Source organism: Xenopus laevis, chromosome 1L (genome assembly GCF_017654675.1).
Source record: "Xenopus laevis strain J_2021 chromosome 1L, Xenopus_laevis_v10.1, whole genome shotgun sequence".
NCBI lineage: Eukaryota > Metazoa > Chordata > Amphibia > Anura > Pipidae > Xenopus > Xenopus laevis.
The window spans coordinates 98,916,693-98,932,062 of record NC_054371.1 but is presented as its reverse complement, the minus strand read 5'-3'; the positions used below and the strand labels follow the sequence as shown (position 1 = coordinate 98,932,062).

The window sequence follows — 15,370 nt, the reverse complement described above, 5'->3', positions numbered from 1 at the left end:
TAAAACATTTTAACATTATTTTCATAATTTGTCGCTTACCGACATGACATTCTAATCAACATATACCACTGAGTAATTCTCAGATGCGCATATGACTTGGTTGATTTATTTTAGGATGATTTATGGATTTGAGAAAATAAATTCTCTTTCATGCCCAAATTTTTTTTTTTTTTTTTTTTTTAAATCTGTTTGTGTCCTGATCTAAGAAAATCAGAAGTCTCCACAAAACTATTTTTGGTGTTTAAGACATAGAGGTTTTAAAATCAGTTGTGTTTTCACAGATAATAAAATGTTTCTGATATACATCACTATTTTAAAAGCTTTCTGTATTTCAAGCTCTATATCTTGTCAAAGAAGTGGAATTACCCCAAAACACAAGCAGATTTAAAAATACATAGTTATCATAGCACCCCTTAAGCACATCTTCTCTAGCGTGAACATCCCCAATTTGGCCAGTCTTTCTCTCATAGCGAAGATTTTCCATACATTTTACCAGCTTAGTTGCCCTTCTCTGGACCCTCTCTAATACAATAATGTCCTGTTTGAGCACTGGAGACCAAAACTGTACAGCATATTCTAGATGGGGTCTTAAAGCTCTATAAAGTGGAAGAATGAACGCCTGCTCCCGTGAATCTAAGCACCTTTTAATAGGGCTCAAGTCCGTATTTGCACTTGATGCTGCAAACTGGCAAATAAATAAATAAATCTCAGGCAATCTAGAAAAAAAAAATATTTCTAGTGTTCCTAGGTAAACTAAAAAGACCCCCATTTGGCACTTGAAATTCAAAGTTCTACTGGCACTTTAAGGGCTAACTTACCCAAGAACAAGACATTGCCAAATTTCAGTTATAAGCAAGTTATAAACCTACCTCAGAAACAATAATATCCATTTGGCGGCGCAGCTTCCGAAGTGTGTTCATCAGCTGTTCTGGATCTTTGTGAATTCCAACCCAGCAACCGTTCACAAAGATTTTGGTGGCACTAGAAAAACATAATACAAACGTAATTAACAAATATTTTTAGTAAATCACAAAAGATTAAGTGAGCCATAGTTATGCCCCATACATGAATATTTCTTCTTGAAAGTCTTTATTAAAGCATGGGTTCTGACCTGGGCAACAGCAGCATTTCAGACCTATAGTCATCTTTTATCAAGCTAGCATAATCATGACCGATGTCAGCCAATGGAATGTTCAGGTAAGTTTAAAAATGTTTTACCTCCCAATGGAGGTGGGGATACAGATGCTCAAACACTCCCCTGATCTGTATACACTGCTAATTTCTAAAAAAAAATCTTCCACTCACAGCACTCATTGGGAATTGGCACAAGACATGATGCAACTCATCAAAGACAGCTCATCATGTGACACTAAATGGCATTGTGTTGGGAGTTTTTCTTAAATGAGAATGATCTTGGGGTCTTTGTAGATAACACGTTGTCTAATTCTGGGCAGTGTCATTCTGTGGCTACTAAAGCAAATAAAGTTCTGTCTTTCATAAAAAAGGGCATTAACTCAAGGGACGAAAACATAATTATGCCTCTTTATAGGTCCCTGGTAAGGCCTCATCTGGAGTATGCAGTGCAGTTTTGGACGCCACTCCTTAAGAGGGATATAAATGAGCTGGAGAGAGTGCAGAGACGTGCAACTAAATTGGTTAGAAAGATGGAAGACTTATTATGAGGGTAGACTGTCAAGGTTGGGGTTGTTTTCTCTGGAAAAAAGGCACTTGCGAGGGGACATGATTACACTATACAAGTACATTAGAGGACATTATAGACAAACAACAGGTGAGCTTTTTACCCATAAAGTGGATCACCGTACCAGAGGCCACCCCTTTAGACTAGAAGAAAAGAACTTTCATTTGAAGCAACGTAGGGGGTTCTTCACAGTCAGGACAGTGAGGTAGTGGAATGCACTGCCGGGTGATGTTGTGATGGCTGATTCAGTTAATGCCTTTAAGAATGGCTTGGATGATTTTTTGGACAGACATAATATCAAAGGCTATTGTGATACTAAGCTCTATAGTTAGTATAGGTATGGGTATATAGAATTCAATTAAAAGTAGGGAGGGGTGTGTGTGTATGTTTGCTGGGTTTTCATTTGGAGGGGTTGAACTTGATGGACTTTGTCTTTTTTCAACCCAATTTAAATATGTAACAAAGACCTGTTATCCGGAAAAAAACCCAGGTAGCTAGTATTCTAAATAACAGATCCCATACCCATATAGCTTATGATTTTCAGAATGGTTTCTTTTACGTAGATCAGTATTCATTTAGATTGTGTTCCAATATCAATTGCATGCATTACAGGGTATTGGCACAAAGGGCTGTTTAAGGTGCTTTATGTAGCACAATTCTAAAAAACTTGAACCAAAAGGTTTAAGCACCTAGTAAAATACTTCTATTTTTCTTTAATGAATCTGTTACTCAACCTGGAAGCAAACATTCAAGCAATTGCCATTTAAGACTATGGTGGAAAGCTGGTTAAAAAAGTGATGGGCAAAATACCTGGAAATAAACTCTGTGTGCCATAAGTCTCGCTATACCAGCTGAATCCTCCAGAAGGGGTGCCAAGAAGAACAATGAGTAATCTGTTTGCTATACTGTTGTCAAAATACAGACTGAAAATAATAGGCTAGGTTTACATATAAGCAGCTGCTATGGGTGAGAGATTAGTACACTTTAAAGCTGCTCTGTCATGATTTTTAGTGGTACTTTTTATTCTTAATTACATTGTTTACATTACAAATAGTTCACTCTATCGTATACAATTTTATTCGTGAACGAAGTATGTTTTTAGATGTAATACTGGTGTTTAGACAGCCATCTCAGATCATTGGGCCTGATCCTGTGCATTTAAAGAAGAACCAAACCCCTTATTCATATAAATCCCTACCCCCCTACCCTGCATAGCCCCCCTGCTGACCCCTAGCCTAGGTGTAAACTCCGGTAATTGCCCCTAAGACTTTACTTACCTCTCAATGCCGATTTAGCTCAACGGAGCTCATGGGCGCCATCTTCCTGCGCTTCGGTAATCTCTGGGTATTCTTTCTTCCCTTCGGCTATTTCCGTGACTTTCAGTGCATGCGCAGTTGTTCAGGGCTGGAATATTGCTACAACTGTGCATGCACCGATATGGCGCTTGCTTACTTACTTAAGATTACCAACACGCTGAAGATGGGGCCCATGAGCTCTGCTGAATCTGCAAAGAGAGGTAAGTAAAGACTTAGTGGCAATTACTGGAGTTTACACCTAGGCTGGGGGCCAGCAAAGGGGGGGGCTATGCAGGGTAGTGGTTTTTATGAATAAGGGGTTTGGTGCACTACAATATAAAATTTCATTACTGAACTAGCAAGTGTATTTTTTTTTTTTTTTTTTAGTTGTAATATTGGTGTGTAGGCAGCCATCTCAGGTCATTTTGCCTGGTCATGTGCTTTCAGAAAGAGCCAGTACTTTAGGAGGGAACTGCTGGCAGGCTGTTTCTCCTACTCAATGTAACGGAATGCGTCGCAGAGGGACCTGAATTTTACTATTGAGTGCTGTTCTTAGATCTGCCAGGCAGTTATCTTATGTAATGGAGCTGCTATCTGGTTACCTTCCCATTGTTCTGTTTGGCTGCTGGGGAGTGATATCACTCCAACTTGCAGTACAGCAGTAAAGAGTGACTGAAATTTATCAGAGCACAAGTCACGTGATGGGGGCAGCTGGGAAATTGACAATATGTCTAGCCCCATGTCAGATTTCAAAATGAAATCTAAAAAAAATATCTGTTTGCTCTATTGAGAAATGGATTTCGGTGCAGAATCCTGCTGGAGCAGCACTATTAACTGATGAGTTTTGAAAACAAAAAAGTTTTTCCCATGACAGTATCCCTTTAAGAAAGCCAGCAGATAAGCTATTGTTTCTCCTACTCAATGTAACTGAAGTAGTTGTGGTCAGACTTGGAGTTTTACTACGGAGTGCTATTCTCATTTCTACCAGTAGAGCATTTTTGTGAGCAATGCAGGCTTCATGGATCTGCTTTCTGGTTAGCATCCCATTGTTCAGTTGACTGGCTACTGGGAGAGTGCGATATCACTCCAACTTGCAGTGCAACATTAAAGAGTGACTGAAGTTTAGCAGAAGTTACATTATCGAGGGCACCTTGGAAACATATATGGGACTAAGATTTTTTTTTAGATTTCATTTTAAAATCTGTTCTTTTGAAAAAACGTATTTCAGCTCAGCACTATCAAATGTGTTTATTAAAAAAAAAAAAATAAGTTTTTCCATCACAGAATCCCTTTAATTTTCAGAGATGCCAAGGAAGATACAAATCAAAGCAGAACTTAGGAAGCTGTGGGAACATGGAAGATAGCTTGTGGGTTTAAAAAAAAAAAAATGTTTTTTTAAACACCTATTTGCACATATGTAAACTTAAATTTCAGCACGGTTTCTATACAGCATTTAAATGCATAAAGAAAGCAGAGCATGCTCCCATGAGAATAACCAACAGATTATTAACTTTTTCACAAGTGCAGTTTGTCTAGACATACTCTGCAATGGCTGCTGGAGAAATCTCTTCAAGGTTTTCCATACTCCATTCTTCTAAAAACTCTAGAATAGGTGATGGCTGAGACCCAACAGAAATGTAGGCCATCAACGCCAAATTCTTTACAAGTCCTACAGCATGGCCCTGCAAGATAAAATACAGTTTTCTTACAATTTAACAAGAAATGCCTGGGACTGAGAACTACAATTGGATTTTACAGTTTGAGTTATGTTTTACCATAACAAAACTTGTGTGTTACTACTTCATATATTTTGCTGGACAGAAACTGCTATCATCATCTAATAAGCATCAATACATTCTTGGTACTGTAGAATGCTACATGAGGGATGACCACTATTCTCATTTTTAAAAAAAAAAAAAAAAATTGTGTATATTACTGGGGCTGCATAGTGGTCAGAGGGACAAAGTTGAATCTGTTCTGCTATGATTCCTTAAGTGACCATCAACTATTATAAAATCACAAATCTCTTAAATGAAAGTGTAGCTTTAATACATTCATACCTCTGGAGTCTCAGCAGGACAAACCATTCCCCACAGAGTGTTGTGCAATTGACGTGGTTTTGCAAGTTTTCCATCTCTCCCGATAGGAGAGTTTAATCTCCGTAAATGAGAAAGAGTGGACGCAAAGGTAAGGCGATTTAACACCTGGAAGCAGAATTGATTATTTAACAAGCGTATTTGTTCTTGATTCGTAAATACACACCAAAAAAACCCCTCAAATCTTTGTTTCCTGAATCGTGGTTTTCATCTCGTCTCACAGCTAAAACTGGATTTATTGCCCGTGACCCTTTGCACAAATAAACATTGTATGTTTTGGCAAAATCTGTTAATTGCTTTACTATAACCATTTCCTTTTAAACACAGCAGGGTAAAAATGCAAAAAAAACTAAAACAAAACATACCTGTGACACACCAGCTCTTGCTTGATGTGCTTTCTTTTGGTCACCCCAGTTTCCAGTGGCTAAAGAGTACTTCAATCCATCAGAAATTATCCTGGTCTTAATTGCTAGTTCCAGATTAAAATCTTTTCCTCTATCAATAAATTTCTGTGCATAAATCCGAACTTCTTTCAGCAAATTTTTAAACATCCTTAAAAAATAAAAAATCAATCAACGTAGGAATTGACTAAAAAGATTAGTCACCCAAATCAGGGTACTATACAATATGCCTTATTTTTGCTGCCTTATTAAAAAACTGTATGGCACAAAACCCCCGTGTGCATTTTTGTCTCTTCTGCTTACCCCTAAATCTAGGCTAGAATGAATGGATGTCCAACAGAACAAAACACAACTTCCTGCTTTTCCGCCCTCTAACCCCCAAGTTAATCAGCAACCTTAAGGGCGGCCACATGGGACAGATTAAAAAGCAAACAGTTATGACCCATGTGGCCTCCCCCTCAAGTCACCGATTGGTTATTGCCTGGTAACAAATCAATGGAAACCAAGAGAGCAGCAAAGCAGGAAGTTGGGTTTGGACTATTATGTTCGACAACTGGTCACTCCAGCCTTTATAGATTATATTTTTGACTAACTATATTGACAACATTTTCAATTTTGCACCACCTATGTATTTACACAGTTTTTATTTTTATACTGAACAATTCATTTAAGCTTTTTTTGGGTAATGTTTTGACTGGGTCTCCAGCCTTAGTCAAAGTGAAACCCAAACACATACAATGACCTAAAAAGACTCATTATGCATCATTAAATCACACTATGGCAGCAAAAGTATGTTATCAGAATTTGTCGGTGTGTTTAATCCAATGGTTCAAACCCAAGTAAAATTATCCACAAAGAATGCTATACCACAAATATGGTCCTCGGTCTCACTATATGGTCCCTTGTAGCCATATCTTGGTTTGGGGCCAGATGTAAATGCATTCATATCATAATATAATCAATAGGTTGTCTAAAAATCCAAGAGAAAGGAACATTTTGTAATAACTGGTGAAAAAAATGACTCCATATACATTTAGTAATCCACAGGGGTGGAGCATTACTCCATATACAGTCAGTGATAGTTATTCAGCAAACAGTCACATGGTATTCATGCTGAAGCATCCTTCTCTAGAGAGTGATCAAAGTTTATCACAATTTTAGCAGTATAGTCGAAGCAAGTTGACTTCACTATGCTATAAGTTTGCGGAAAGCCAACAAGTCCACGCACTACTGAGATGTGGGTCATATAAGATTATGTACAATCATTTCACTGGTCACATATCAGGGGTGCTGCCATACTGAAAGGAGTTTAATGCCCAGCACTGGTTATGGCAGAACGTCTACTCAATAGTAAAACACAGCATTGGCTATTCCAGTGATAAGTTCCCAATGGTTATGTATGATCATAAGCCACATCGGCCTTAAATCGATTCAACTTAAAACTGATTGAAACATTCCTAATATCTTAGAAGTATCCTGTGTTGTGAGTCACAGGACCAACAGCTTGTTTCTGAGGAAGTGGCGAGATGCCACAAAACGCATTCTGCTATACTCCATATCTATCCATGCATTCTAAAAGGTAAAATGACTTTTTAATATATATCCTGTTCTCAGTCAACTTATACCTCTGTTATTCTGTAAACATTGCATGGGATGGAAAACAGAAATTAAACCCAATGATTGTGTATAGTCTTTATTCGTGAGTTGAATCTGTCCCAAGTCACTAGTCTTGGTAATATGGCTGCACATTGAAATAGTTTTGCCTGTGTTGGGGTGAGTGCTCTCTTTACAGTCCAGTAAGTCTCTGCTTAGTTTGGCTTTCCACTCTACTGCACATGCTCACCTTTACCAGGGCCAAATAGAGAAAGAAAGTAGAATAAGGTGCCAACAAATTAAATCCTACAGAAGATCCTGGGGCTCAGGTAGGCTATTAAAAATAACTGGGGGTACCTAACCCCACAATGATAATACCATTACTTCTGCTTTAAGTTTGTTTAGTATGGTGTTTGTCAGTGTCCTTATGGTAGATGGTATTAAAATGTAATAGTGGCAGTGTTGCAGATTGCCTCAGAATATCACTCCTTACATCACACTACAATTTAACTCAAACAATAGGTGAACAACCCCTTTAATTTTTATCCTGAAAAGGAGTGTTGATTCCAACTGGAGTTTTAGAACATATAGACAGCTAGCTAGACAACAGACAGCAACGACTTAAAGCCACTAATGACAGACACTTTCAAATTTTGTAAAGATTTGTCCCACATCAGGTACAATAAATACAGTAGATAATGACGGCAAACTTACACAGAACATAGAAATGCAGGCAGAGAAAAGCCAATTAACGGCCCTGTATGCCACTAGCCGAACACATTAAAAATCCACAGGTATTTACAAGATTAAAATACATCCTAAACTTAAAGCTATCAGGCCCAAGAGACAGAAGGACCCCTTGACTGATTTATGGATCAAAGTTAGTCGCAAACCACAGGGCTCACAGTAATTAAACTAATGAACTACAAATAATAGTAGGACAGGTATAAGATCCATTATCCTGAAACCCATTGCCCAGAAAGCTCTGAATTACGTGAAGGCCACCACCTATAGACTTCACTTTACTTAAAGAAGTAAAGCTTAAAGGGATACTGCCATGGGAAAAAAAATTTTTTTCAAAATGAATCAGTTAATGGTGCTGCTTCAGCAGAATTCTGCACTGAAATCCATTTCTCAAAAGAGCAAACAGAATTTTTTATATTCAGTTTTAAGATCTGACATGGGGCTAGACATTTTGTCAATTTCCCAGCTGCCCCAAGTCATGTGACTTGTGTCTGCACTTTAGGAGAGAAATGCTTTCTGGCAGGCTGCGGTTTTTCCTTCTCAATGTAACTGAATGTGTCTCAGTGAGACATGGGTTTTTACTATTGAGTGCTGTTCTTAGATCTACCAGGCAGCTGTTATCTTGTGTTAGGGAGCTGCTATCTGGATAACTTCCCATTGTTTGGCTGCTGGGGGGGAAAATGGAGGGGGTGATATCACTCCAACTTGCAGTACAGCAGTAAAGAAAGATTGAAGTTTATCAGAGCACAAGTCACATGACTGGGACAACTGGGAAATTGACAATATGTCTAGCCCCATTTCAGATTTCAAAATTGAATATAAAAAAAAATGTGTTTGCTCTTTTGAGAAATGGATGTCAGTGAAGAATTCTGCTGGAGCAGCACTATTAACTGATTCATTTTGAAAAATGTTTTTTTCCCATGACAGTATACCTTTAAAGGAAAACTATTCCCCCAAAATGAACACTTAAGCAACAGATAGTTTACATCATATTAAGTGGCATATTAAAGAATCTTACCAAACTGGTCTATATATTAAAGTAAATCTTGCCCTTTTACACCTCTTACCTTGAGCCACCATTTCGTGATGGTCCGTGTGCTACCTCAGATCAGCTGACCAGAAATACTACAGCTCTAACTAACAGGAACAAGTGTTGAAGCAAAAGACAGAATTCTGTGTTAATTGGCTCATGTGACATAACAAGTATTGTTTGTTGGCACGTTTGTGTGCACAGTGAATCGTACAATCCCAGAGGCTGGCACTTAATTTTTAAAATGGCAATTTTCTATTTATGATTACCCAATGGCACATATAACTAGAAAAGTATATTATGGAAATGGCTTATTTAAATGAAGCCGGGTTTTACACATGAATATCTTTTTATAGAGACGTACATTGTTTGGGGGGCATAATTTTTCTTTAACTAAAGAAGTAGGCTAGAAATGTTGTATATTATGTTTTGAGCTTCTTTACCAGCCCAAGGTAAACACAACCCTTTAGCAAGGAAGATCTATGCCTTCAAAGATGCCAATCTTCTTTCCTGCTGATTCACTGCACAGGCTCAGTGCTGATGTCAGTTACTAAGCTTAGGGACCGACTTAAAATATACAGTACACAGAATATTAATGTCACAATATAAGCCTGATTTGTAATTAATACAGATAATTACTACATGGCAGCAGTGCAACTAGCTTCAGAATTTAATAATCTGCCCTGTAGCATCAGTTTATATTACAGTCCAACCCCATTTTCTTCTTGATAATTTTTGACAACCCGTAAGCTTAGCTTCTCAACAGCTGCTCATAGCCCACTGAACATGTGAGTGTTGCAGACACTTTCCAAGATGGTGACCCCCCCCTGTCACAAGTTTGAAGTACTGGAGCATTGCTGCAATTGAGAAGCTGAAACTTCAGGCTGGTTCACTAAGTTCAGTATATACAATAAGGCATTTTTAGCCACTCTTTTAGGGTTTAGTTTGCCTTTAAGACACTAGCAGGGGTCAATACCCCCCACGTCCTGCCAAATCATGTAAATTAGAGGATTTGGCCAAATCCCAAACAAGATCCTGCATTGGTTGCATATGTTCAAATAGATGTTTGATGTTGTTCACGTCATTTACAGGTCATAAATTCTCTTACCCTCGAAAGAGAAAAGCGAGTAACGGCCCAGCCAGATCCAATCTTTTGTTACCATAGTGATCTCTGTCATCAAGTTCCCTTCTTCCCAGTGCTGCCAGAAGTAATCTGTGAACCATGTATCTTAAAAGAAATAGAAAATCTTACATATGCAATTTGAAGACAATAAAAAGCTTCATAGTGTTAAAATGACAAAATAGTTTATCTATACCTTTAATGGATTAGGTGACTCTTGAGACCATTATATGGCCACCAAGTATTATGGAAGCACAGTGATCAATTTTAGACCTCTTAGGTGGAATTGGGCATAAGTGATTGCATGCTTTATATTCCATCATAGGACCGGAATTTTGTTTATACTACTTGCAAGAGGGCACTTCCAAGAATGGAGTCTTGAGATGCAGAATTTTACACAATAATTAAAAGCTTCACAACTGGACTTAAAGATGGGATAAAAAAAAAAATCAAAAATATTGCTTTAGTAAATTCAATATGAAATCTTTACGGTCTGGAAGCTTTAACATACCAATTACAGATACGACTCAAAGGGGAACTCCAGCTTCCAAACCAAAATTTGATAAAGAGGCCCACATAACCCAGAAACCGATAAAATACCCAGAACAGTTACCCATTTCTTCAAAGAATAAGAAAAAATGACATTTTCTATGCTGAAATCCAGCTGTTTAACAGTTATTCTCTTTCTGCATAAGTTGAAATCCTGGCAGGGAAGGAGGGACTAAACATTGATGTTACAAATTGTAACAACTTCTCGACAGCATGCATGAACTACATAACCCACAATGCACTGCACTGTGATGTTCTGTTCCTTTGTGGGGTTTGGAGGATGCAGGCTAAGGACTGATGGCTGCTGATACAAAGTCAGCCAGCTCAGCAGGAGAGCAGGGGGCTAGGCTTAGGGAACAATTCCAAACCATTACAAATCATGAAAAGTCTGCATATTTTTTAATTGATGTATATTGCAAAGTTGCTTGAAATTATGTTTACTTTTCAAAAAGCTTAAGTTATGTTTGAGTGGAGTTCCCCTTTAAGAATCAGTTTTTCTTTATGTCAATGCCTGATTTGGTATAAAAAATATTCACTATGTGCAAGCTAAAACTAGTACAGATGTTAGAATTGTTAGTAATGTCTACAGATCACCAGCACCAAAGTGCTATTTAGTTGTGTAAGGTGTTTGTTCTTTTATAAAGAAATGCTTGTACATAAAATATTGCAACTATATAACATTGAGCAATATGAATTTATGCTTTAATGAATAAAGTTTGAAAAGTGTGAGCAAAATGAATATGGTTATACCAAGGTTTGCAAATAAGCACCAGTATTCACTGCAAGTATTGTTCCACATAAAATATAAAGAAAATATATTAGGCTCCTGAATCTAGTTTACACATTATAAACAATATATAAAGTCAATGATCATGCATTGAACTATGAATATTTGACACCTCTGTGCAGTATTTTCTACAACTCTTTTTGGTATGTTACCGAAACCAAGACTGTAACCTAAATTATATTATTGGGCACTCTCCTCTGTGCGAGTGTCCTGTAGTCCCCACTACCTTCTGACACATTATAAAGGGCCTTGCCCGAAACATGTAGTGTGCCTACACTGCTACTAAAAACACATTGCAGTTTAAAAATATAGAAATTTTTCATACTCACGGTAATTTCTATTTCCAAGTCATTTCCATGGCAGCATTCACCAACATGGGTTAATCCCGCCTATCAAGTCACTGGACAGGAAAGTGTTAACAATAGGTTTAAATACTCTGCTCCTCCCAGCAATCCTCGTCTAGTAACAAGCTCCAGGAGAAGGGAGGGAAGTTGGTGAATGCTGCCATGGAAGTGACTTGGAAATAGAAATTACGACGAGTATGAAAAAATTTCTATATTTCCCAAGTCACCCATGGCAGACAATTCACCAACACGGGATTTCCCCAAACTTAAGAAGGGAGGGACCATTGCTGATCAAAGCTTTTTATTTAGAATAAACAGATTGCAAAATTTTTCTTCCAAATCTTGCATCTTGAGACCAAATCACATTTAGTCTATAATGACTAACGAAGGTACAGGGAGATGCCCATGTAGCAGCCTTGCAGATGAGGTCTGGCGGGGCCCTGGCTTCCACCACCCAGGAAGTAACATAGTAAGTAAGGTTGAAAAAAAGACACGTCCATCAAGTTCAACCTCATTTTTTTTATTTTTTATTACTATTATTTCTGCCTGACAGTTGATCCAGAGGAAGGCAAAAAACCCATCGGAAGCCTCACCAATTTGCCTCAGAGGGGGAAAAAATTCCTTCCTGACTCCAAAATGGCAATCGGACTAGTCCCTCGACCAACTTGTACTATGAGCTATCTTCCATAACCCTGTATTCCATCACTTGCTAAAAAGCCATCCAACCCCTTCTTAAAGCTATCTAATGTATCAGCCTGTACAACTGATTCAGGGAGAGAATTCCACATCTTCACAGCTCTCACTGTAAAAAACCCCTTCCGAATATTTAGGCGGAACCACTTTTCTTATAATCGGAATGTGTGACCTTGTGTCAGCTGGAAAGACCTACTGGTAAATAAGGCATTAGAGAGATCATATGATCCCCTTATATATTTATACATAGTTATCACATCACCCCTTAAGCGCCTCTTCTCCAGCGTGAACATCCCCAATTTGGCCACTTTCCTCAAAGCTAAGATTTTCCATACCTTTCACCAGCTTAGTTGCCCTTTTCTGTACCCTCTCTAATACAATAATGTCCTGTTTGAGTGATGGAGACCAAAACTGTACGTAATATTCTAGATGGGGCTTACAAATGCTCTATACAGCAGAAGAATGACCCCCTCCTCCCGTGACTCTATGCCCCTTTTAATACAGCTCAAGACCTTGATGCTGCTGACTGGCATTGCTTGCTACAGCCAAGTTTATCATCTAAAAGGACTCCAAGGTCCTTTTCCATAATGGATTTGCCTAGTGCATTACCATTAAGGGTATAAGTGGCTTGGATATTCTTACATCCCAGGTGCATGACTTTACATTTATCAACATTGAATCTCATTTGCCACTTAGCTGCCCAGATTGCCAGTTTGTCAAGATCATGTTGCAAGGATGCCACATCCTGGATGGAATTAATTGGGCTGGATAGTTTTGTATCATCTGCAAACACGGATACATTACTTACAACACCCTCCCCTAAATCATTAATCCCTTAACAAGCCTTCAAATAATTTGCCCACCACAGATGTCAAGTTTACTGGCCTATAATTGCCAGGCTGAGATCGTAATCCCTTTTTAAATATTGGAATAACATCAGCTTTTCTCCAATCCATAGGCACCATACCAGATGAAAGTGAATCTGAGAAAATCAGAAATAGGCGCTGGTCTAAAACTGAACTAAATTCTCTTAGAACCCGGGGGTGTATGCCATCGGGCCCTGGAGCCTTGTTTACATTAATTTTTATTAAAGCTTTATGAATCATATCCTGAGTCAGCCACTGACTAGATTGAGCTGAGCCATTAGTGCAACTATAAAGTGAGCCTGGGAGCCCAGACTCCTCTTGGCTCTAGTAGAATGAGGTCCTTAGGAATTTCATTGCCTGTCAACTGATAAGCTAGGACAATGCAGGAGATAATCAAGCGACCAATCGTGGAATTAGCTGGAGCCATACCCTTCCTAGGGCCTCTCAGGATCAGGAATAATTTATCTGATTTCCGCCAACCTTCTGTTCAAGTCTAAAGTATGCCACTCTCGCTCCCTGTCAGATTAAGGAGAAGGACAGAAGGAAGGAAGCGATACTTCCAAATCGGCATGAAATTGAGAAATTACTTTTGGAAGGAAATCAAAAGATGGTCTCATAACTACTTTATCCGGGTAGATAACTGTATCCGGTTCTCTTGCTGAAAGTGCAGATATCTCACCAACCCTGCAAGCTGAAGTAACTGCGACCAGGAACAGAACTTTCAATGTTGCATGGCAGTCCGAGGCTTTTTCTAATGGCTCAAAAGGTGAAGACATCAAAGCCCGTAAAACAATCGTAAGATCCCAAGGTGGAATCCTGGATTTTGTCAACGGACACACTTTTCACTGCATTAAAAAAAATCGACCAACAAGAGGTTCCTCCGCCCAGGAATGGCCACACAATGCAGACAATGCTGAGACTTGACCTCGAAGTGTACTTATGCGAAGTATCTTCTGGAACCCGCAAACAGGAACTCAACTACCTGTTGGACTGTGGGAACTTTTGGATTAAATTGGTGTTCCCCTGCAAATTCCACAAAACACTTCCAGACTCTGTAATATTGAGCAGAGGTGGAAGCCTTCCGAGACTTTAATAGGAAGTTTACAAGTTCGCCTTGGAAACCGTATTCTGAAAACCTCTGCCTCTCAATTTCCATGCCGTCAGGGACAGGGAATTCACTCCCTCCTAAAACACTGGACCCGGGGACAACAGATCCGGCTGAAGAGGCAGTCTTAGAGGTGGCTCTATCGACAGACGCTGATGGAGCGGAAACCATGGGCGTCTCGGCCAATAAGGAATTATGGCTATGACCAGGGCTCCTTCGGTATCCACCTTTTTCAGCACCCTCCAAATCAGTGGAAAGGGAGGAAAGACATATCCAAAGATTTTACTCCAATCCTGGAGGAGTGCGTCCACTGCTTCCGCTAGAGGACATGGTGTCCTGGAGAAAAACCTGCTGCACTTGTGATTTTTGTTTGTGGCCATAAGATAGACTTCTAGCCTTCCAAACCTTCGCTGCAAGATGTTGCGACTGAGGAAGCCTGCTTCTGTGTTCTGATTGCCTGTAAGGCTGCCAAACCCTCCAGGTTTCCTTCTGCCCAAGACATTATTGGAGCCAGTTCTCTTAGAAGTCAAGCGCTTCTGGCTCCGCCTTGCTTCTGTACATAAGTCACTGCTGTGACATTGTTGGATTGAATCTTTACCCAGCCGTGTAATATTTATCTTGAAAAAGCCAGTAAAGCCTCTTTTATGGCCTGTAATTCCAGGACGTTTGACGAGAAGCCTTGCAGATTCCAATGACCTTGAACACCATGGCCTTCTAATACTGCACCCCACTCTCTGAAGCGTTTGTTGTGATCACCACAAACAGAGGGTTTACAAGAATCATTCCCAGAGCCAGATTTTCTATATCCAGCCACCAGTCTAAACTGTTTTTGGCATCTTCTGAAACTTCTAGCGGAGTATTTAGCTTGAACTGCCTTGAAGCATTGTCTCTCAGGAATAATTGCTGATCTCTCATGTGCCACCTGGCCCAATTTGCCATCTGGATTGTGGATGCCATGAGACCTATAATTGACATGCATGACCTTACCGAGACTCTTCAATGTTCCTTGAACGGTCTTATTTGTCTCAACATATGGTATACTTTCTCC

General features: G+C 39.1%; 1 protein-coding gene across 1 annotated transcript in view; it reads right to left on the bottom strand.

Annotated features, from left to right (window-relative positions):
• Window positions 1-15,370, bottom strand: part of LOC108712074 (DNA-directed RNA polymerase II subunit RPB2) — a 67,114-nt gene that overhangs the window by 26,487 nt on the left and 25,257 nt on the right. The window contains exons 9-13 of the mRNA XM_018253944.2: window positions 9,967-10,086; window positions 5,456-5,642; window positions 5,055-5,198; window positions 4,537-4,676; window positions 870-981 (exon numbers count right to left, since the gene is read on the bottom strand). Of these exons, the coding sequence (XP_018109433.1) occupies window positions 870-981; window positions 4,537-4,676; window positions 5,055-5,198; window positions 5,456-5,642; window positions 9,967-10,086 (703 nt within the window). The remainder of the gene's footprint in view (window positions 1-869; window positions 982-4,536; window positions 4,677-5,054; window positions 5,199-5,455; window positions 5,643-9,966; window positions 10,087-15,370) is intronic.